Consider the following 25242-nt stretch of genomic DNA (forward strand, 5'->3'; position numbering starts at 1 on the left):
TCTCAAGATGGTCGTTGGGTTGGGTAACATACAACTTAGGTTCTCAAGATGGTCTGTGGAGAAGGTAAGATACCATCTAGGTTCTCATGATGGCCAATGGGTAGGATGAGCTACGACCTAGGTTCTCAAGATGGCAGGTGAGGAGGGTAAGTTATGTCGATAAAATATGTCCACCATGGAATGTTCTACGTGTTCTTCATGATATCTAATATGTCTAGAGCAGTGGTCCTCAAACTACGGCCCGTGGGCCACATGCGGCCCACCAAGCACTTCTGTCTGGCCCCGCCGACAACGCCGGCAGGCGTGCATTTATAATGAAGCTCCTGGGGAGCTCGGGCCAGGCCATGGAGCGCACTTCACTTTATGTATTGGAGGGCACCGCTCCCAATGTCTGTGCGACATGCTCTGCTTCCGGCCCACTGTTTAAAAAGATTGAGGACCCCTGGTCTAGAGACTTCCTGAAGTAGTGGACTGATATGTCGGGACCTGGTCGAGGAGTTGTTGGTATCTCCACAGATATTGGGGTAACATCTCCCTCTGTCTCCTCATAGGCCTGCGCACCTCTTTGGTCCCAGGAATGTGGGACCTCCATGTACAGCACCGGGATTTGCGCCAGCGTCGATAAATCTTTTAGACCTACAGGGACAATCGTGCCTACAGCACAGAGTAAGTTCTCACCATCTTCTTGAGACGTGGCATTGAAGAATTTGACATTTTGGGGGCACATCGATATTTGGGGAGCAACTAGATATGGTTTAGAGATGTAATTGATGTCTTCTCTTGGGATCCACTCATGTCTTCATGCATGGTACATTGTTCAGCAGCGCAGTCGGCTATGTGAAGGCCTTGTTTTGGAGAAACATCTCATTAGAATTTGGGGTACAGTTCTACTTGTGCCTTATTTTTGGGGTACTTAAGATCTTGTCTCCTTATACATCTCTTTGCCTCAGGATGTTCCACATACTTGGACATCGTCATCCTACTGGACGGGTCCAACAGCATCTACCCCTGGTACGAGGTGCAGAATTTCCTCAGCAACATTCTCAGCAAGTTTTTCATTGGTCCGGACCAGATCCAGGTCAACGACAGGTTTTTCTTCTAATTCTTAAAAAAAAAAATGTGAAAAATTGTTTCAATAAACACTGCCCCCTAGGGGATAAATTCACATGAAAACTGGATACATCATTGGGAGAAGTTACCTAACTTTGGCCTCACGGGGAATCACTTCTTAGAGATGTTGATGAACTTTCCTCACGCTACTAACCCCTCTCTGTTATGAGGCGAGGACAAATATTATTTTACCCCTCTCCCTTTAAATCTGGACCTTGAATCCCCCGGAGGTCGGCGCTTCCTGTGTGGTTTCCATCCTGCGTTCCGATCGCTTTATATAGCGCCAGACGCTGATCGCTGCAAATTGACATTAGCAACACAAAGCATAAAAAACCACCTCACACATCTGAGCTCGAGTCATGAGAAATCACAGCCGGGCCACTAGCTCTGATCTATGGGGTAATGGGCCAACGCTTGGCCAGACAACAAGGCAGTGGCATAAGGGATCACTTACAAAGGATGTGGGGTGGGGGGGTGATGGCTTACGCCAGGTGGGTAGACTATGGCCATGTTCATGAGATATCTGCTTGTAGGTAGGCGTCCTACAGTATGGAGAGATAGCAGTCCATGAGTGGTCCCTGAAGGATTACGCCACCGCTAAAGAAGTGGTGGAAGCGGCTAAGAACATCAGTCGCCAGGAAGGGCGAGAGACTCGGACAGCGTTTGCCATCCACAAGGCCTGGTATGTCCGAAACCAAACCAAGAACCACTGTATAGTGATATGGACCGTGCTGGTATAACCTGGGTATCTCCTGTATATAATTCTATACGTACAGCTGGTATAACCTGGGTATATACTGTATATAATGATATATGTACAGCCGGTATAACCTGGGTATATACTGTATATAATTATATATGTACAGCCGGTATAACCTGGGTATATACTGTATATAATGATATATGTACAGCCGGTATAACCTGGGTATATACTGTATATAATTATATATGTACAGCTGGTATAACCTGGGTATATACTGTATATAATTATATATGTACAGCCGGTATAACCTGGGTATATACTGTATATAATATATATGTACAGCCGGTATAACCTGGGTATATACTGTATATAATTATATATGTACAGCCGGTATAACCTGGGTATATACTGTATATAATATATATGTACAGCCGGTATAACCTGGGTATATACTGTATATAATTATATATGTACAGCCGGTATAACCTAGGTATATCCTGTATATAATTATATATGTACAGCCGGTATAACCTGGGTATATACTGTATATAATTATATATGTACAGACGGTATAACCTGGGTATATACTGTATATAATTATATATGTACAGCCGGTATAACCTAGGTATATCCTGTATATAATTATATATGTACAGCCGGTATAACCTGGGTATATACTGTATATAATTATATATGTACAGCCGGTATAACCTGGGTATATACTGTATATAATTATATATGTACAGCCGGTATAACCTAGGTATATCCTGTATATAATTATATATGTACAGCCGGTATAACCTGGGTATATACTGTATATAATTATATATGTACAGACGGTATAACCTGGGTATATACTGTATATAATTATATATGTACAGACGGTATAACCTGGGTATATACTGTATATAATATATATGTACAGCTGGTATAACCTGGGTATATACTGTATATAATTATATATGTACAGCTGGTATAACCTGGGTATATCCTGTATATAATTATATATGTACAGCTGGTATAACCTGGGTATATACTGTATATAATTATATATGTACAGACGGTATAACCTGGGTATATACTGTATATAATATATATGTACAGCCGGTATAACCTGGGTATATACTGTATATAATTCTATATGTACAGCCGGTATAACCTGGGTATCTCCTGCATATAATTATATATGTGCAGCCGGTATAACCTAGGAATATACTGTATATAATTATGTAAGTACAGCTGGTATAACCTGGGTATACACTGTATATAATTATATATGTACAGCTGGTATAACCTGGGTATATACTGTATAGAATTATATATGTACAGCTGGTATAACCTGGGTATATACTGTATATAATTATATATGTACAGCTGGTATAACCTGGGTATATACTGTATATAATTATATATGTACAGCTGGTAGAACCTGGGTATATACTGTATATAATTATATATGTACAGCTGGTATAACCTGGGTATCTCCTGTATATAATTATATATGTACAGCTGGTATAACCTGGGTATCTCTTGTATATAATTATATATGTACAGCTGGTATAACCTGGGTATATACTGTATATAATTATATATGTACAGCCGGTATAACCTGGGTATATACTGTATATAATTATATAAGTACAGCTGGTATAACCTGGGTATCTCTTGTATATAATTATATATGTACAGCCGGTATAACCTGGGTATATACTGTATATAATTATATAAGTACAGCTGGTATAACCTGGGTATATACTGTATATAATTATATAGGTACAGCCGGTATAACCTGGGTATATACTGTATATATATAATTATATATGTACAGCCGGTATAATCTGGGTATATACTGTATATAATTATATATGTACAGCCGGTATAACCTGGGTATATACTGTATATAATTATATATGTACAGCCGGTATAACCTGGGTATCTCCTGTATATAATTATATATGTACAGCCAGTATAACCTGGGCATCTCCTGTATATAATTATATATGTACAGCTGGTATAACCTGGGTATCTCCTGTATATAATTATATATGTACAGCCGGTATAACCTAGGTATATCCTGTATATAATTATATATGTACAGCTGGTATAACCTGGGTATATACTGTATATAATTATATATGTACAGCTGGTATAACCTGGGTATCTCCTGTATATAATTATATATGTACGGCTGATACAACTTAGGTATCTTTTGTACGCTATGATTCCCTTTCAGTTCAGAAGCTTTCACTCCGGAGAGGGGCGGGAGAGAAGGGGCCACCAGACTTCTCATCGTTGTAACAGATGGCGAGTCACATGATGGGGATGAGCTGCCTCTTGCCTTGGCGGAATGTGAGAAACGTAACATTACACGATACGCCATCGCGGTACGTTACGTTTCTTATAAACCTCCCCGACCAGGATTATCATTTTCCTTTAACAATTCCTTAATTTGAACACATTAGGTGCTGGGTCACTACATGAGGAGGCAGCAGGACCCGGACACCTTCATCAACGAGATCAAATACATCGCCAGCGATCCAGACGAAAAGTATTTCTTTAACGTGACAGATGAAGCGGCGCTAAATGACATTGTGGACGCTTTAGGAGACCGGATCTTCAGCTTAGAAGGTAGAGACCTCCCAGAAGAACCTATTCTACCCCCTTCACTGTTTATTAAACTTCCCAGGCCAAAACATGTTCACCAGGTGGCGCTGCGGTGCCATTAGTCTCAGAATCTATGAGATGGTGATTTGTAGACTATTCTAGGGCAGGATTCTATTATGGAAATATTTTGGGGAAACCTGTTAAAAAGGATTTGGGTGCCTAGTCAATGAAGAAACATGTTGTCTATGAGCAGATATACAGTGTAAGCAACTCAAGTGCTTCAATTCTCCCTCCCCCTCCTGCCATGATTGACCTGTTCTTCTTGGACTTTCTCTGTAGCGACTCATGAATTGAACGAAAGTTCATTTGAACTTGAGATGTCCCAAGTTGGATTCTCCATCCACATCCTGGAGGTAGGAACCGTACATTAATTCCTCCAGTGGCATGTGGGGCACCAAACTTATTAAGAGGCTGTAGCCACAGTCAGGGCCTAAAAATGCCACCAGGGTTCTACCCAGCCTCAACAGGACCTGAACCCGTCTGATGTCTAACCGTGACTATAAGGTATGAGGTTTTTACATGTGGTGCTTGATGTCTCCAGGACGGGATCCTGTTTGGCACAGTAGGCGCCTATGACTGGGATGGAGCAGTACTGAAGGAGACCCGCAACAGTCGGCTCATGCCCCCGCGCCCGGCCTTCGAGAAGGAATTTCCCGTGAAACTGAAGAAGCACGCTGCTTACTTGGGTAATCTGACATTGTATATATCCATGTGTGATCGATCTGAGCAAGGTCCATGAGATGTCACCACCAGAGACCAGTCTGCCCATCAACCCAACACCAGGAGACCTTCGTTGCCAAATCTGTCCATGTTTACCCGTTTACTGTTGTGATCTCCCACCAGGTTACACTGTATCTTCCATAACCCTGCGCAGCGGGAGGACTGTGTATATAGCCGGAGCTCCCAGGTTCAAGCACAAGGGCAAGGTCATTGTTTTTGAGATGTCCAGGAAGGGCGACGTCGCTATCTCTCAGGCTTTGGTGGGGGAACAGGTGAGGAACCAGTGAGTAAACCTAATACTCGCCTTGAACTCTCTGTCTCTTGCAATACCCTTTAAGGCCACCAGATAGCAGAGTATTCACTTTACGCTGAAGTTTGTAGGTTACTCTAGGGCAGGATTCCTTTATGTACATGACTTGTATAAGTCTAGGGCTCTGCTTTACTCTCACCCATCTCTCCACCATGTTTGGTTATGTCTCTTCAGATTGGCTCCTATTTTGGCAGTGAAGTGTGTCCAGTAGATGTCAACGGAGATGGGGTCACTGATGTGTTACTGGTGGCGGCCCCTATGTTCCTTGGACACCATAATAAAGAAACCGGGCGTGTGTATATCTACCGGGTGGGGCAGGTAAGACCATAACCATGATGTTCATGGTCCCGGTGCCACCTGTTATGGACTCGATCCTATAGGGTCCATGTAAAAGATTATAAGGAGACCCTCTGAGGACTCTCCGTAGTGGTCATCACGTCCTTCAGGGTCTCCAGATGTCCAGTAGGAAGAGTTATTGGGTCTTATTTACGTGATGACTGGACATGAGGTCACTTTTTTTTGTCACAGGTCCTCCTCACCCTGAACGGCACGTTACACTCAGACCGCAAAGTGCAAGACTCCCGTTTTGGCTACTCCATGGCCAGCTCTCCGGATCTCAATCATGATGGCTTCAATGATGTAGTGGTTGGGGCACCACTAGAGGATAACCATCGGGGAGCAGTGTATGTCTACCATGGATACCGCAATACCATCCTACCCGCTTACAAACAGGTATGGGGCAAGGATAATGTAGGGTAGGAGCCAAAAGTAAGTGAACCCTCATTTATTCACATCCTATTATGTTGTCAGAGAATAGACTCCGCCTCTTTCCACCATGGCCTCACGTACTTTGGTCGCAGTGTGAGCGCTCAGATGGACCTTGATGGTGACGGGTTGGGTGACCTGACTGTCGGCAGCCAAGGAGCAGTCATTATGTTGAGGTATGGTGGTAAAAAGAGATGGGGTGGGATTTTTGGATGGTGATGACTTGGAATGGGCTGGACCACAGAAGAGGCAAAGTGGATTACTCCAGAGTATCCAAGATAGTTGAGACATCCCTAACTTTAGGTTCTCAAGGTTTCCAAATGGGTCTCCAGTCGATGACTTCCCGGCAAACCTGTAGCTCCCACAATGCCCGGACAGTCTTCAGTTGAAGGAGTTGTGGCTTCGCAGAAGTTGAAGACCACGACCCGATTTACCACACCTTACCTATATTCGCCCCGTCTTCCAGATCTCGCAGTATTGTCCGTGTGAATGCCACCTTGCAAGTAAACCCGACCTCCATCAACCTTCTTCAGAAGAACTGTCTGAGACAAGGCAAGGAGTCCGTCTGCCTGAACATCACCATCTGCTTCTCCGTCAACTCCAAATCCCCCAGCAAATTGGACAGTCGATTCGGTCAGTAACAGAAATTTTCCGGTTGACGAAACTGGTGTCGCTGATAAATTATTGTCCGCAATATTCCATTATTTTTGCAGGACTCCATTACAATCTGTCCTTGGATGACAAGAAGCTCACCCCCCGCGCCGTGTTTGACGAGAACTTCCAAAAACTTCTAAGCAAACGCATTCGAGTGACCACCGGAAAAGTGACTTGTATGACCCTCGGATTCCATGTCATTGTGAGTGTCCTGAGCCAACAAACATTCAGATACTCTCTGTGTAGACCATTGCTGGGACCTGGTTGGTGGACACATTGACCTTCATGAGAACCTCGAGTAAAACAATGAGTCTATGGGATGAGTCAGATGACAGTGGACCTCCCCTTTAAATTGACCAATCATCATTCCTTAGTGACTCTCAATCTCTCTCTCAGGACACTATCGACTATCTGAGACCCATCGGCGTCCACCTGCGCTTTAACCTGAGCGACACAGAGTCCAGTCCGGTGCTGGATGACCGATGTCCGACGTCTGTGAAGAGACTGGTGAGTTCCATGACCTAGAACCTTACCCGGTTTAGAATATTGCACCCGGTCACTGTGTAGACAACACAGGACGTTCTCGGTTTCCTTTGTCTTCAGGTTCCTTTCTTCAAGGACTGTGGTGAAGATAATGAATGTATAACGGACTTGTCCCTCCGAGCTCATATGGACCTCAATGGCACCAGGTAAGCCACCACCCATGGTTCAGGTTCTCCTCATCATTTTCCATGACTGGAACATTCTCATAGTTATCTGTTCAACTAAAGGGATCAACCAACCGTAATCCGGAGGGATCGGAGGAAGGTGACTGTGGAGATCGAGCTCGAGAACCGCAGGGAAAACTCCTACAACACCAGCCTGAAGGTTTGGTTCTCCCGAAACCTCCTGTTCTCCAGTGTCTACAGCAAAGTAAGAGGAACAATCCGCCTGTCCAACCCATCTACCTGACATCTGTATCACACAGGATAGGATTAGATACACAGCTCAGTATACAATATCACACAGGATAGGATTAGATACACAGCTCAGGATACAGTATCACACAGGATAGGATTAGATACACAGCTCAGTATACAGTATCACACAGGATAGGATTAGATACACAGCTCAGTATACAGTATCACACAGGATAGGATTAGATACACAGCTCAGTATACAGTATCACACAGGATAGGATTAGATACACAGCTCAGTATACAGTATCACACAGGATAGGATTAGATACACAGCTCAGTATACAGTATCACACGGGATAGCATTAGATACACAGCTCAGTATACAGTATCACACAGGATAGGATTAGATACACAGCTCAGTATACAGTATCACACAGGATAGGATTAGATACAGCTCAGTATACGGTATCACACAGGATAGGATTAGATACACAGCTCAGTATACAGTATCACACGGGATAGGATTAGATACAGCTCAGTATACAGTATCACACAGGATAGGATTAGATACACAGCTCAGTATACAGTATCACACAGGATAGGATTAGATACACAGCTCAGTATACAGTATCACACAGGATAGGATTAGATACACAGCTCAGTATACAGTATCACACAGGATAGGATTAGATACAGCTCAGTATACGGTATCACACAGGATAGGATTAGATACACAGCTCAGTATACAGTATCACACAGGATAGGATTAGATACACAGCTCAGTATACAGTATCACACAGGATAGGATTAGATACACAGCTCAGTATACAGTATCACACAGGATAGGATTAGATACACAGCTCAGTATACAGTATCACACAGGATAGGATTAGATACACAGCTCAGTATACAGTATCACACAGGATAGGATTAGATACACAGCTCAGTATACTGTATCACACAGGATAGGATTAGATACACAGCTCAGTATACAGTATCACACAGGATAGGATTAGATACACAGCTCAGTATACAGTATCACACAGGATAGGATTAGATACGCAGCTCAGTGTACAGTATCACACAGGATAGGATTAGATACACAGCTCAGTATACAGTATGACACAGGATAGGATTAGATACATAGCTCAGTATACAGTATCACACAGGATAGGATTAGATACACAGCTCAGTATACTGTATCACACAGGATAGGATTAGATACACAGCTCAGTATACAGTATCACACAGGGTAGGATTAGATACACAGCTCAGTATACAGTATCACACAGGATAGGATTAGATACAGCTCAGTATACAGTATCACACAGGATAGGATTAGATACATAGCTCAATATACAGTATCACACAGGATAGGATTAGATACAGCTCAGTATACAGTATCACACAGGATAGGATTAGATACACAGCTCAGTATACAGTATCACACAGGATAGGATTAGATACACAGCTCAGTGTACAGTATCACACAGGATAGGATTAGATACAGCTCAGTATACGGTATCACACAGGATAGGATTAGATACACAGCTCAGTATACAGTATCACACAGGATAGGATTAGATACACAGCTCAGTATACGGTATCACACAGGATAGGATTAGATACACAGCTCAGTATACAGTATCACACACGATAGGATTAGATACACAGCTCAGTATACAGTATCACACAGGATAGGATTAGATACACAGCTCAGTATACAGTATCACACAGGATAGGATTAGATACACAGCTCAGTATACCGTATCACACAGGATAGGATTAGATACACAGCTCAGTATACTGTATCACACAGGATAGGATTAGATACACAGCTCAGTATACAGTATCACACAGGATAGGATTAGATACACAGCTCAGTATACAGTATCACACAGGATAGGATTAGATACACAGCTCAGTATACAGTATGACACAGGATAGGATTAGATACACAGCTCAGTATACAGTATGACACAGGATAGGATTAGATACACAGCTCAGTATACAGTATGACACAGGATAGGATTAGATACACAGCTCAGTATACAGTATGACACAGGATAGGATTAGATACATAGCTCAGTATACAGTATCACACAGGATAGGATTAGATACAGCTCAGTATACAGTATCACACAGGATAGGATTAGATACAGCTCAGTATACAGTATCACACAGGATAGGATTAGATACACAGCTCAGTATACAGTATCACACAGGATAGGATTAGATACACAGCTCAGTATACAGTATCACACAGGATAGGATTAGATACACAGCTCAGTATACAGTATCACACAGGATAGGATTAGATACAGCTCAGTATACAGTATCACACAGGATAGGATTAGATACATAGCTCAGTATACACTATCACACAGGATAGGATTAGATACAGCTCAGTATACAGTATCACACAGGATAGGATTAGATACACAGCTCAGTATACAGTATCACACAGGATAGGATTAGATACACAGCTCAGTATACAGTATCACACAGGATAGGATTAGATACAGCTCAGTATACAGTATCACACAGGATAGGATTAGATACACAGCTCAGTATACAGTATCACACAGGATAGGATTAGATACACAGCTCAGTATACAATATCACACAGGATAGGATTAGATACACAGCTCAGTATACGGTATCACACAGGATAGGATTAGATACGCAGCTCAGTATACAGTATCACACAGGATAGGATTAGATACGCAGCTCAGTATACAGTATCACACAGGATAGGATTAGATACATAGCTCAGTGTACAGTATCACACAGGATAGGATTAGATACAGCTCAGTATACAGTATCACACAGGATAGGATTAGATACATAGCTCAGTGTACAGTATCACACAGGATAGGATTAGATACGCAGCTCAGTATACAGTATCACACAGGATAGGATTAGATACAGCTCAGTATACAGTATCACACAGGATAGGATTAGATACACAGCTCAGTATACAGTATCACACAGGATAGGATTAGGTACAGCTCAGTATACAGTATCACACAGGATAGGATTAGATACACAGCTCAGTATACAGTATCACACAGGATAGGATTAGATACAGCTCAGTATACAGTATCACACAGGATAGGATTAGATACACAGCTCAGTATACACTATCACACAGGATAGGATTAGATACACAGCTCAGTATACAGTATCACACAGGATAGGATTAGATACACAGCTCAGTATACAGTATCACACAGGATAGGATTAGATACACAGCTCAGTATACACTATCACACAGGATAGGATTAGATACACTGCTCAGTATACAGTATCACACAGGATAGGATTAGATACACAGCTCAGTATACAGTATCACACAGGATAGGATTAGATACAGCTCAGTATACAGTATCACACAGGATAGGATTAGATACACAGCTCAGTATACAGTATCACACAGGATAGGATTAGATACACAGCTCAGTATACAGTATCACACAGGATAGGATTAGATACAGCTCAGTATACAGTATCACACGGGATAGGATTAGATACACAGCTCAGTATACAGTATCACACGGGATAGGATTAGATACACAGCTCAGTATACAGTATCACACGGGATAGGATTAGATACAGCTCAGTATACAGTATCACACAGGATAGGATTAGATACATAGCTCAAAATACAGTATCACACAGGATAGGATTAGATACACAGCTCAGTATACAGTATCACACAGGATAGGATTAGATACACAGCTCAGTATACAGTATGACACAGGATAGGATTAGATACAGCTCAGTATACAGTATCACACAGGATAGGATTAGATACACAGCTCAGTGTACAGTATCACACAGGATAGGATTAGATACAGCTCAGTATACGGTATCACACAGGATAGGATTAGATACACAGCTCAGTATACAGTATCACACAGGATAGGATTAGATACACAGCTCAGTATACAGTATCACACAGGATAGGATTAGATACACAGCTCAGTATACTGTATCACACAGGATAGGATTAGATACACAGCTCAGTATACAGTATCACACAGGATAGGATTAGATACACAGCTCAGTATACAGTATCACACAGGATAGGATTAGATACACAGCTCAGTATACAGTATCACACAGGATAGGATTAGATACACAGCTCAGTATACAGTATGACACAGGATAGGATTAGATACACAGCTCAGTATACAGTATGACACAGGATAGGATTAGATACACAGCTCAGTATACAGTATGACACAGGATAGGATTAGATACACAGCTCAGTATACAGTATGACACAGGATAGGATTAGATACATAGCTCAGTATACAGTATCACACAGGATAGGATTAGATACAGCTCAGTATACAGTATCACACAGGATAGGATTAGATACAGCTCAGTATACAGTATCACACAGGATAGGATTAGATACACAGCTCAGTATACAGTATCACACAGGATAGGATTAGATACACAGCTCAGTATACAGTATCACACAGGATAGGATTAGATACAGCTCAGTATACAGTATCACACAGGATAGGATTAGATACATAGCTCAGTATACACTATCACACAGGATAGGATTAGATACAGCTCAGTATACAGTATCACACAGGATAGGATTAGATACACAGCTCAGTATACAGTATCACACAGGATAGGATTAGATACACAGCTCAGTATACAGTATCACACAGGATAGGATTAGATACAGCTCAGTATACAGTATCACACAGGATAGGATTAGATACACAGCTCAGTATACAGTATCACACAGGATAGGATTAGATACACAGCTCAGTATACAGTATCACACAGGATAGGATTAGATACACAGCTCAGTATACAATATCACACAGGATAGGATTAGATACACAGCTCAGTATACGGTATCACACAGGATAGGATTAGATACGCAGCTCAGTATACAGTATCACACAGGATAGGATTAGATACGCAGCTCAGTATACAGTATCACACAGGATAGGATTAGATACATAGCTCAGTGTACAGTATCACACAGGATAGGATTAGATACAGCTCAGTATACAGTATCACACAGGATAGGATTAGATACATAGCTCAGTGTACAGTATCACACAGGATAGGATTAGATACGCAGCTCAGTATACAGTATCACACAGGATAGGATTAGATACAGCTCAGTATACAGTATCACACAGGATAGGATTAGATACACAGCTCAGTATACAGTATCACACAGGATAGGATTAGGTACAGCTCAGTATACAGTATCACACAGGATAGGATTAGATACACAGCTCAGTATACAGTATCACACAGGATAGGATTAGATACAGCTCAGTATACAGTATCACACAGGATAGGATTAGATACACAGCTCAGTATACACTATCACACAGGATAGGATTAGATACACAGCTCAGTATACAGTATCACACAGGATAGGATTAGATACAGCTCAGTATACAGTATCACACAGGATAGGATTAGATACACAGCTCAGTATACAGTATCACACAGGATAGGATTAGATACACAGCTCAGTATACAGTATCACACAGGATAGGATTAGATACACAGCTCAGTATACAGTATCACACAGGATAGGATTAGATACACAGCTCAGTATACAGTATCACACAGGATAGGATTAGATACACGGCTCAGTATACAGTATCACACAGGATAGGATTAGATACAGCTCAGTATACAGTATCACACGGGATAGGATTAGATACACAGCTCAGTATACAGTATCACACGGGATAGGATTAGATACACAGCTCAGTATACAGTATCACACGGGATAGGATTAGATACAGCTCAGTATACAGTATCACACAGGATAGGATTAGATACACAGCTCAGTATACAGTATCACACAGGATAGGATTAGATACAGCTCAGTATACGGTATCACACAGGATAGGATTAGATACATAGCTCAGTGTACAGTATCACACAGGATAGGATTAGATACGCAGCTCAGTATACAGTATCACACAGGATAGGATTAGATACAGCTCAGTATACAGTATCACACAGGATAGGATTAGATACACAGCTCAGTATACAGTATCACACAGCATAGGATTAGATACACAGCTCAGTATACAATATCACACAGGATAGGATTAGATACACAGCTCAGTATACAGTATCACACAGGATAGGATTAGATACACAGCTCAGTATACAGTATCACACAGGATAGGATTAGATACACAGCTCAGTATACAGTATCACACAGGATAGGATTAGATACACAGCTCAGTATACAGTATCACACAGGATAGGATTAGATACACAGCTCAGTATACAGTATCACACAGGATAGGATTAGATACAGCTCAGTATACAGTATCACACAGGATAGGATTAGATACACAGCTCAGTATACAGTATCACACAGGATAGGATTAGATACACAGCTCAGTATACAGTATCACACAGGATAGGATTAGATACACAGCTCAGTATACAGTATCACACAGGATAGGATTAGATACACAGCTCAGTATACAGTATCACACAGGATAGGATTAGATACACAGCTCAGTATACTGTATCACACAGGATAGGATTAGATACACAGCTCAGTATACAGTATCACACAGGATAGGATTAGATACACAGCTCAGTATACTGTATCACACAGGATAGGATTAGATACACAGCTCAGTATACAGTATCACACAGGATAGGATTAGATACACAGCTCAGTATACAGTATCACACAGGATAGGATTAGATACACAGCTCAGTATACAGTATCACACAGGATAGGATTAGATACACAGCTCAGTATACAGTATGACACAGGATAGGATTAGATACACAGCTCAGTATACAGTATGACACAGGATAGGATTAGATACACAGCTCAGTATACAGTATGACACAGGATAGGATTAGATACACAGCTCAGTATACAGTATGACACAGGATAGGATTAGATACATAGCTCAGTATACAGTATCACACAGGATAGGATTAGATACAGCTCAGTATACAGTATCACACAGGATAGCATTAGATACAGCTCAGTATACAGTATCACACAGGATAGGATTAGATACACAGCTCAGTATACAGTATCACACAGGATAGGATTAGATACACAGCTCAGTATACAGTATCACACAGGATAGGATTAGATACATAGCTCAGTATACACTATCACACAGGATAGGATTAGATACAGCTCAGTATACAGTATCACACAGGATAGGATTAGATACACAGCTCAGTATACAGTATCACACAGGATAGGATTAGATACACAGCTCAGTATACAGTATCACACAGGATAGGATTAGATACAGCTCAGTATACAGTATCACACAGGATAGGATTAGATACACAGCTCAGTATACAGTATCACACAGGATAGGATTAGATACACAGCTCAGTATACAATATCACACAGGATAGGATTAGATACACAGCTCAGTATACGGTATCACACAGGATAGGATTAGATACGCAGCTCAGTATACAGTATCACACAGGATAGGATTAGATACGCAGCTCAGTATACAGTATCACACAGGATAGGATTAGATACATAGCTCAGTATACAGTATCACACAGGATAGGATTAGATACAGCTCAGTATACAGTATCACACAGGATAGGATTAGATACAGCTCAGTATACAGTATCACACAGGATAGGATTAGATACACAGCTCAGTATACAGTATCACACAGGATAGGATTAGGTACAGCTCAGTATACAGTATCACACAGGATAGGATTAGATACACAGCTCAGTATACAGTATCACACAGGATAGGATTAGATACAGCTCAGTATACAGTATCACACAGGATAGGATTAGATACACAGCTCAGTATACACTATCACACAGGATAGGATTAGATACACAGCTCAGTATACAGTATCACACAGGATAGGATTAGATACACAGCTCAGTATACAGTATCACACAGGATAGGATTAGATACACAGCTCAGTGTACAGTATCACACAGGATAGGATTAGATACAGCTCAGTATACGGTATCACACAGGATAGGATTAGATACACAGCTCAGTATACAGTATCACACAGGATAGGATTAGATACAGCTCAGTATACAGTATCACACAGGATAGGATTAGATACAGCTCAGTATACAGTATCACACAGGATAGGATTAGATACACAGCCAGCTCAGTATACAGTATCACACAGGATAGGATTAGATACACAGCTCAGTATACAGTATCACACAGGATAGGATTAGATACACAGCTCAGTATACAGTATCACACAGGATAGGATTAGATACACAGCTCAGTATACAGTATCACACAGGATAGGATTAGATACAGCTCAGTATACAGTATCACACAGGATAGGATTAGATACACAGCTCAGTATACAGTATCACACAGGATAGGATTAGATACACAGCTCAGTATACAATATCACACAGGATAGGATTAGATACACAGCTCAGTATACGGTATCACACAGGATAGGATTAGATACGCAGCTCAGTATACAGTATCACACAGGATAGGATTAGATACGCAGCTCAGTATACAGTATCACACAGGATAGGATTAGATACATAGCTCAGTGTACAGTATCACACAGGATAGGATTAGATACAGCTCAGTATACAGTATCACACAGGATAGGATTAGATACATAGCTCAGTGTACAGTATCACACAGGATAGGATTAGATACGCAGCTCAGTATACAGTATCACACAGGATAGGATTAGATACAGCTCAGTATACAGTATCACACAGGATAGGATTAGATACACAGCTCAGTATACAGTATCACACAGGATAGGATTAGGTACAGCTCAGTATACAGTATCACACAGGATAGGATTAGATACACAGCTCAGTATACAGTATCACACAGGATAGGATTAGATACAGCTCAGTATACAGTATCACACAGGATAGGATTAGATACACAGCTCAGTATACACTATCACACAGGATAGGATTAGATACACAGCTCAGTATACAGTATCACACAGGATAGGATTAGATACACAGCTCAGTATACAGTATCACACAGGATAGGATTAGATACACAGCTCAGTATACACTATCACACAGGATAGGATTAGATACACTGCTCAGTATACAGTATCACACAGGATAGGATTAGATACACAGCTCAGTATACAGTATCACACAGGATAGGATTAGATACAGCTCAGTATACAGTATCACACAGGATAGGATTAGATACACAGCTCAGTATACAGTATCACACAGGATAGGATTAGATACACAGCTCAGTATACAGTATCACACAGGATAGGATTAGATACAGCTCAGTATACAGTATCACACGGGATAGGATTAGATACACAGCTCAGTATACAGTATCACACGGGATAGGATTAGATACACAGCTCAGTATACAGTATCACAAGGGATAGGATTAGATACAGCTCAGTATACAGTATCACACAGGATAGGATTAGATACATAGCTCAAAATACAGTATCACACAGGATAGGATTAGATACACAGCTCAGTATACAGTATCACACAGGATAGGATTAGATACACAGCTCAGTATACAGTATGACACAGGATAGGATTAGATACAGCTCAGTATACAGTATCACACAGGATAGGATTAGATACACAGCTCAGTGTACAGTATCACACAGGATAGGATTAGATACAGCTCAGTATACGGTATCACACAGGATAGGATTAGATACACAGCTCAGTATACAGTATCACACAGGATAGGATTAGATACACAGCTCAGTATACAGTATCACACAGGATAGGATTAGATACACAGCTCAGTATACTGTATCACACAGGATAGGATTAGATACACAGCTCAGTATACAGTATCACACAGGATAGGATTAGATACACAGCTCAGTATACAGTATCACACAGGATAGGATTAGATACACAGCTCAGTATACAGTATCACACAGGATAGGATTAGATACACAGCTCAGTATACAGTATGACACAGGATAGGATTAGATACACAGCTCAGTATACAGTATGACACAGGATAGGATTAGATACATAGCTCAATATACAGTATCACACAGGATAGGATTAGATACAGCTCAGTATACAGTATCACACAGGATAGGATTAGATACAGCTCAGTATACAGTATCACACAGGATAGGATTAGATACACAGCTCAGTATACAGTATCACACAGGATAGGATTAGATACACAGCTCAGTATACAGTATCACACAGGATAGGATTAGATACAGCTCAGTATACAGTATCACACAGGATAGGATTAGATACATAGCTCAGTATACACTATCACACAGGATAGGATTAGATACAGCTCAGTATACAGTATCACACAGGATAGGATTAGATACACAGCTCAGTATACAGTATCACACAGGATAGGATTAGATACACAGCTCAGTATACAGTATCACACAGGATAGGATTAGATACAGCTCAGTATACAGTATCACACAGGATAGGATTAGATACACAGCTCAGTATACAGTATCACACAGGATAGGATTAGATACACAGCTCAGTATACAGTATCACACAGGATAGGATTAGATACACAGCTCAGTATACAATATCACACAGGATAGGATTAGATACACAGCTTAGTATACGGTATCACACAGGATAGGATTAGATACGCAGCTCAGTATACAGTATCACACAGGATAGGATTAGATACGCAGCTCAGTATACAGTATCACACAGGATAGGATTAGATACATAGCTCAGTGTACAGTATCACACAGGATAGGATTAGATACAGCTCAGTATACAGTATCACACAGGATAGGATTAGATACACAGCTCAGTATACACTATCACACAGGATAGGATTAGATACACAGCTCAGTATACAGTATCACACAGGATAGGATTAGATACAGCTCAGTATACAGTATCACACAGGATAGGATTAGATACACAGCTCAGTATACAGTATCACACAGGATAGGATTAGATACACAGCTCAGTATACAGTATCACACAGGATAGGATTAGATACACAGCTCAGTATACAGTATCACACAGGATAGGATTAGATACACAGCTCAGTATACAGTATCACACAGGATAGGATTAGATACACGGCTCAGTATACAGTATCACACAGGATAGGATTAGATACAGCTCAGTATACAGTATCACACGGGATAGGATTAGATACACAGCTCAGTATACAGTATCACACGGGATAGGATTAGATACACAGCTCAGTATACAGTATCACACGGGATAGGATTAGATACAGCTCAGTATACAGTATCACACAGGATAGGATTAGATACACAGCTCAGTATACAGTATCACACAGGATAGGATTAGATACAGCTCAGTATACGGTATCACACAGGATAGGATTAGATACATAGCTCAGTGTACAGTATCACACAGGATAGGATTAGATACGCAGTTCAGTATACAGTATCACACAGGATAGGATTAGATACAGCTCAGTATACAGTATCACACAGGATAGGATTAGATACACAGCTCAGTATACAGTATCACACAGCATAGGATTAGATACACAGCTCAGTATACAATATCACACAGGATAGGATTAGATACACAGCTCAGTATACAGTATCACACAGGATAGGATTAGATACACAGCTCAGTATACAGTATCACACAGGATAGGATTAGATACACAGCTCAGTATACAGTATCACACAGGATAGGATTAGATACACAGCTCAGTATACAGTATCACACAGGATAGGATTAGATACACAGCTCAGTATACAGTATCACACAGGATAGGATTAGATACAGCTCAGTATACAGTATCACACAGGATAGGATTAGATACACAGCTCAGTATACAGTATCACACAGGATAGGATTAGATACACAGCTCAGTATACAGTATCACACAGGATAGGATTAGATACACAGCTCAGTATACAGTATCACACAGGATAGGATTAGATACACAGCTCAGTATACAGTATCACACAGGATAGGATTAGATACACAGCTCAGTATACTGTATCACACAGGATAGGATTAGATACACAGCTCAGTATACAGTATCACACAGGATAGGATTAGATACACAGCTCAGTATACTGTATCACACAGGATAGGATTAGATACACAGCTCAGTATACAGTATCACACAGGATAGGATTAGATACACAGCTCAGTATACAGTATCACACAGGATAGGATTAGATACACAGCTCAGTATACAGTATCACACAGGATAGGATTAGATACACAGCTCAGTATACAGTATGACACAGGATAGGATTAGATACACAGCTCAGTATACAGTATGACACAGGATAGGATTAGATACACAGCTCAGTATACAGTATGACACAGGATAGGATTAGATACACAGCTCAGTATACAGTATGACACAGGATAGGATTAGATACATAGCTCAGTATACAGTATCACACAGGATAGGATTAGATACAGCTCAGTATACAGTATCACACAGGATAGCATTAGATACAGCTCAGTATACAGTATCACACAGGATAGGATTAGATACACAGCTCAGTATACAGTATCACACAGGATAGGATTAGATACACAGCTCAGTATACAGTATCACACAGGATAGGATTAGATACATAGCTCAGTATACACTATCACACAGGATAGGATTAGATACAGCTCAGTATACAGTATCACACATGATAGGATTAGATACACAGCTCAGTATACAGTATCACACAGGATAGGATTAGATACACAGCTCAGTATACAGTATCACACAGGATAGGATTAGATACAGCTCAGTATACAGTATCACACAGGATAGGATTAGATACACAGCTCAGTATACAGTATCACACAGGATAGGATTAGATACACAGCTCAGTATACAATATCACACAGGATAGGATTAGATACACAGCTCAGTATACGGTATCACACAGGATAGGATTAGATACGCAGCTCAGTATACAGTATCACACAGGATAGGATTAGATACGCAGCTCAGTATACAGTATCACACAGGATAGGATTAGATACATAGCTCAGTATACAGTATCACACAGGATAGGATTAGATACAGCTCAGTATACAGTATCACACAGGATAGGATTAGATACAGCTCAGTATACAGTATCACACAGGATAGGATTAGATACACAGCTCAGTATACAGTATCACACAGGATAGGATTAGGTACAGCTCAGTATACAGTATCACACAGGATAGGATTAGATACACAGCTCAGTATACAGTATCACACAGGATAGGATTAGATACAGCTCAGTATACAGTATCACACAGGATAGGATTAGATACACAGCTCAGTATACACTATCACACAGGATAGGATTAGATACACAGCTCAGTATACAGTATCACACAGGATAGGATTAGATACACAGCTCAGTATACAGTATCACACAGGATAGGATTAGATACAGCTCAGTATACAGTATCACACAGGATAGGATTAGATAAACAGCTCAGTATACAGTATCACACAGGATAGGATTAGATACACAGCTCAGTATACAGTATCACACAGGATAGGATTAGATACACAGCTCAGTATACAGTATCACACAGGATAGGATTAGATACACAGCTCAGTATACAGTATCACACAGGATAGGATTAGATACACGGCTCAGTATACAGTATCACACAGGATAGGATTAGATACAGCTCAGTATACAGTATCACACGGGATAGGATTAGATACACAGCTCAGTATACAGTATCACACGGGATAGGATTAGATACACAGCTCAGTATACAGTATCACACGGGATAGGATTAGATACAGCTCAGTATACAGTATCACACAGGATAGGATTAGATACACAGCTCAGTATACAGTATCACACAGGATAGGATTAGATACACAGCTCAGTATACAGTATCACACAGGATAGGATTAGATACACAGCTCAGTATACAGTATCACACAGGATAGGATTAGATACAGCTCAGTATACAATATCACACAGGATAGGATTAGATACACAGCTCAGTATACTGTATCACACAGGATAGGATTAGATACACAGCTCAGTATACAGTATCACACAGGATAGGATTAGATACACAGCTCAGTATACAGTATCACACAGGATAGGATTAGATACACAGCTCAGTATACAGTATCACACAGGATAGGATTAGATACACAGCTCAGTATACAGTATCACACAGGATAAGATTAGATACACAGCTCAGTATACAGTATCACACAGGATAGGATTAGATACACAGCTCAGTATACAGTATCACACGGGATAGGATTAGATACACAGCTCAGTATACAGTATCACACAGGATAGGATTAGATACACAGCTCAGTATACAGTATCACACGGGATAGGATTAGATACAGCTCAGTATACAGTGTCACACAGGATAGGATTAGATACACAGCTCAGTATACAGTATCACACAGGATAAGATTAGATACACAGCTCAGTATACAGTATCTCACAGGATAGGATTAGATACACAGCTCAGTATGTAGTATCACACAGGATAGGATTAGATACATAGCTCAGTATACAGTATCACACAGGATAGGATTAGATACAGCTCAGTATACAGTATCACACAGGATAGGATTAGATACACAGCTCAGTATACAGTATCACACAGGATAGGATTAGATACACAGCTCAGTATACAGTATCACACAGGATAAGATTAGATACACAGCTCAGTATACAGTATCACACAGGATAGGATTAGATACACAGCTCAGTATACAGTATCACACAGGATAGGATTAGATACACAGCTCAGTATACAGTATCACACAGGATAGGATTAGATACACAGCTCAGTATACAGTATCACACAGGATAGGATTAGATACACAGCTCAGTATACAGTATCACACAGGATAGGATTAGATACACAGCTCAGTATACAGTATCACACAGGATAGGATTAGATACACAGCTCAGTATACAGTATCACACAGGATAGGATTAGATACACAGCTCAGTATACAGTATCACACAGGATAGGATTAGATACAGCTCAGTATACAGTATCACACAGGATAGGATTAGATACACAGCTCAGTATACAGTATCACACAGGATAGGATTAGATACACAGCTCAGTATACAGTATCACACAGGATAGGATTAGATACACAGCTCAGTATACAGTATCACACAGGATAAGATTAGATACACAGCTCAGTATACAGTATCACACAGGATAGGATTAGATACACAGCTCAGTATACAGTATCACACGGGATAGGATTAGATACACAGCTCAGTATACAGTATCACACAGGATAGGATTAGATACACAGCTCAGTATACAGTATCACACGGGATAGGATTAGATACAGCTCAGTATACAGTGTCACACAGGATAGGATTAGATACACAGCTCAGTATACAGTATCACACAGGATAGGATTAGATACACAGCTCAGTATACAGTATCACACGGGATAGGATTAGATACAGCTCAGTATACAGTATCACACGGGATAGGATTAGATACACAGCTCAGTATACAGTATCACACGGGATAGGATTAGATACACAGCTCAGTATACAGTATCACACAGGATAGGATTAGATACACAGCTCAGTATACAGTATCACACGGGATAGGATTAGATACAGCTCAGTATACAGTGTCACACAGGATAGGATTAGATACACAGCTCAGTATACAGTATCACACAGGATAGGATTAGATACACAGCTCAGTATACAGTATCACACAGGAGAGGATTAGATACACAGCTCAGTATACAGTGTCACACAGGATAGGATTAGATACACAGCTCAGTATACAGTATCACACAGGATAGGATTAGATACACAGCTCAGTATACAGTATCTCACAGGATAGGATTAGATACACAGCTCAGTATGTAGTATCACACAGGATAGGATTAGATACATAGCTCAGTATACAGTATCACACAGGATAGGATTAGATACAGCTCAGTATACAGTATCACACAGGATAGGATTAGATACACAGCTCAGTATACAGTATCACACAGGATAGGATTAGATACACAGCTCAGTATACAGTATCACACAGGATAAGATTAGATACACAGCTCAGTATACAGTATCACACAGGATAGGATTAGATACAGCTCAGTATACAGTATCACACAGGATAGGATTAGATACACAGCTCAGTATACAGTATCACACAGGATAGGATTAGATACACAGCTCAGTATACAGTATCACACAGGACAGGATTAGATACACAGCTCAGTATACAGTATCACACAGGATAGGATTAGATACACAGCTCAGTATACAATATCACACAGGATAGGATTAGATACACAGTTCAGTATACAGTATCACACAGGATAGGATTAGATACACAGCTCAGTATACAGTATCACACAGGATAGGATTAGATACACAGCTCAGTATACAGTATCACACAGGATAGGATTAGATACACAGCTCAGTATACAGTATCACACAGGATTGGATTAGATACACAGCTCAGTATACAGTATCACACAGGATAGGATTAGATACACAGCTCAGTATACAGTATCACACAGGACAGGATTAGATACACAGCTCAGTATGTAGTATCACACAGGATAGGATTAGATACATAGCTCAGTATACAATATCACACAGGATAGGATTAGATACACAGCTCAGTATACAGTATCACACGGGATAGGATTAGATACACAGCTCAGTATACAGTATCACACGGGATAGGATTAGATACACAGCTCAGTATACAGTATCACACAGGATAGGATTAGATACACCGCTCAGTACACAGTGTCACACAGGATAGGATTAGATACACAGCTCAGTATACAGTGTCACACAGGATAGGATTAGATACAAAGCTCAGTATACAGTATCACACAGGATAGGATTAGATACACAGCTCAGTATACAGTATCACACAGGATAGGATTAGATACACAGCTCAGTATACAGTATCACACAGGATAGGATTAGATACACAGCTCAGTATACAGTATCACACAGGATAGGATTAGATACACAGCTCAGTATACAGTATCACAGGATAGGATTAGATACAAAGCTCAGTATACAGTATCACACAGGATAGGAATAGATACACAGCTCAGTATACAGTATCACAGGATAGGATTAGATACATAGCTCAGTATACAGTATCACACGGGATAGGATTAGATACACAGCTCAGTATACAGTATCACAGGATAGGATTAGATACACAGCTCAGTATACAGTATCTCACAGGATAGGATTAGATACACAGCTCAGTATGTAGTATCACACAGGATAGGATTAGATACATAGCTCAGTATACAGTATCACACAGGATAGGATTTGATACACGGCTCAGTATACAGTATCACACAGGATAGGATTAGATACACAGCTCAGTATACAGTATCACACAGGATAGGATTAGATACACAGCTCAGCAGACTGTATCACACAGGATAGGATTAGATACACAGC

General features: G+C 40.6%; 1 protein-coding gene across 1 annotated transcript in view; it reads left to right on the forward strand.

The window, feature by feature from the left end:
• The first annotated feature begins 564 nt into the window (after nucleotides 1–564).
• The window catches only part of ITGA10 (integrin subunit alpha 10), a 63899-nt gene continuing 39221 nt past the window's right edge, over nucleotides 565–25242 (forward strand). Inside the window, exons 1-16 of the mRNA XM_075283301.1 lie at nucleotides 565–666; nucleotides 951–1078; nucleotides 1644–1792; nucleotides 4047–4197; nucleotides 4276–4441; nucleotides 4757–4830; nucleotides 5019–5163; nucleotides 5321–5469; nucleotides 5682–5825; nucleotides 6036–6239; nucleotides 6318–6448; nucleotides 6739–6905; nucleotides 6986–7128; nucleotides 7323–7433; nucleotides 7530–7615; nucleotides 7697–7838. Coding sequence (XP_075139402.1) covers nucleotides 591–666; nucleotides 951–1078; nucleotides 1644–1792; nucleotides 4047–4197; nucleotides 4276–4441; nucleotides 4757–4830; nucleotides 5019–5163; nucleotides 5321–5469; nucleotides 5682–5825; nucleotides 6036–6239; nucleotides 6318–6448; nucleotides 6739–6905; nucleotides 6986–7128; nucleotides 7323–7433; nucleotides 7530–7615; nucleotides 7697–7838 — 2166 coding nt within the window. The 5' untranslated portion in view covers nucleotides 565–590. The remainder of the gene's footprint in view (nucleotides 667–950; nucleotides 1079–1643; nucleotides 1793–4046; nucleotides 4198–4275; nucleotides 4442–4756; nucleotides 4831–5018; nucleotides 5164–5320; nucleotides 5470–5681; nucleotides 5826–6035; nucleotides 6240–6317; nucleotides 6449–6738; nucleotides 6906–6985; nucleotides 7129–7322; nucleotides 7434–7529; nucleotides 7616–7696; nucleotides 7839–25242) is intronic.

Source organism: Leptodactylus fuscus, chromosome 7 (assembly GCF_031893055.1).
Source record: "Leptodactylus fuscus isolate aLepFus1 chromosome 7, aLepFus1.hap2, whole genome shotgun sequence".
Lineage (NCBI taxonomy): Eukaryota > Metazoa > Chordata > Amphibia > Anura > Leptodactylidae > Leptodactylus > Leptodactylus fuscus.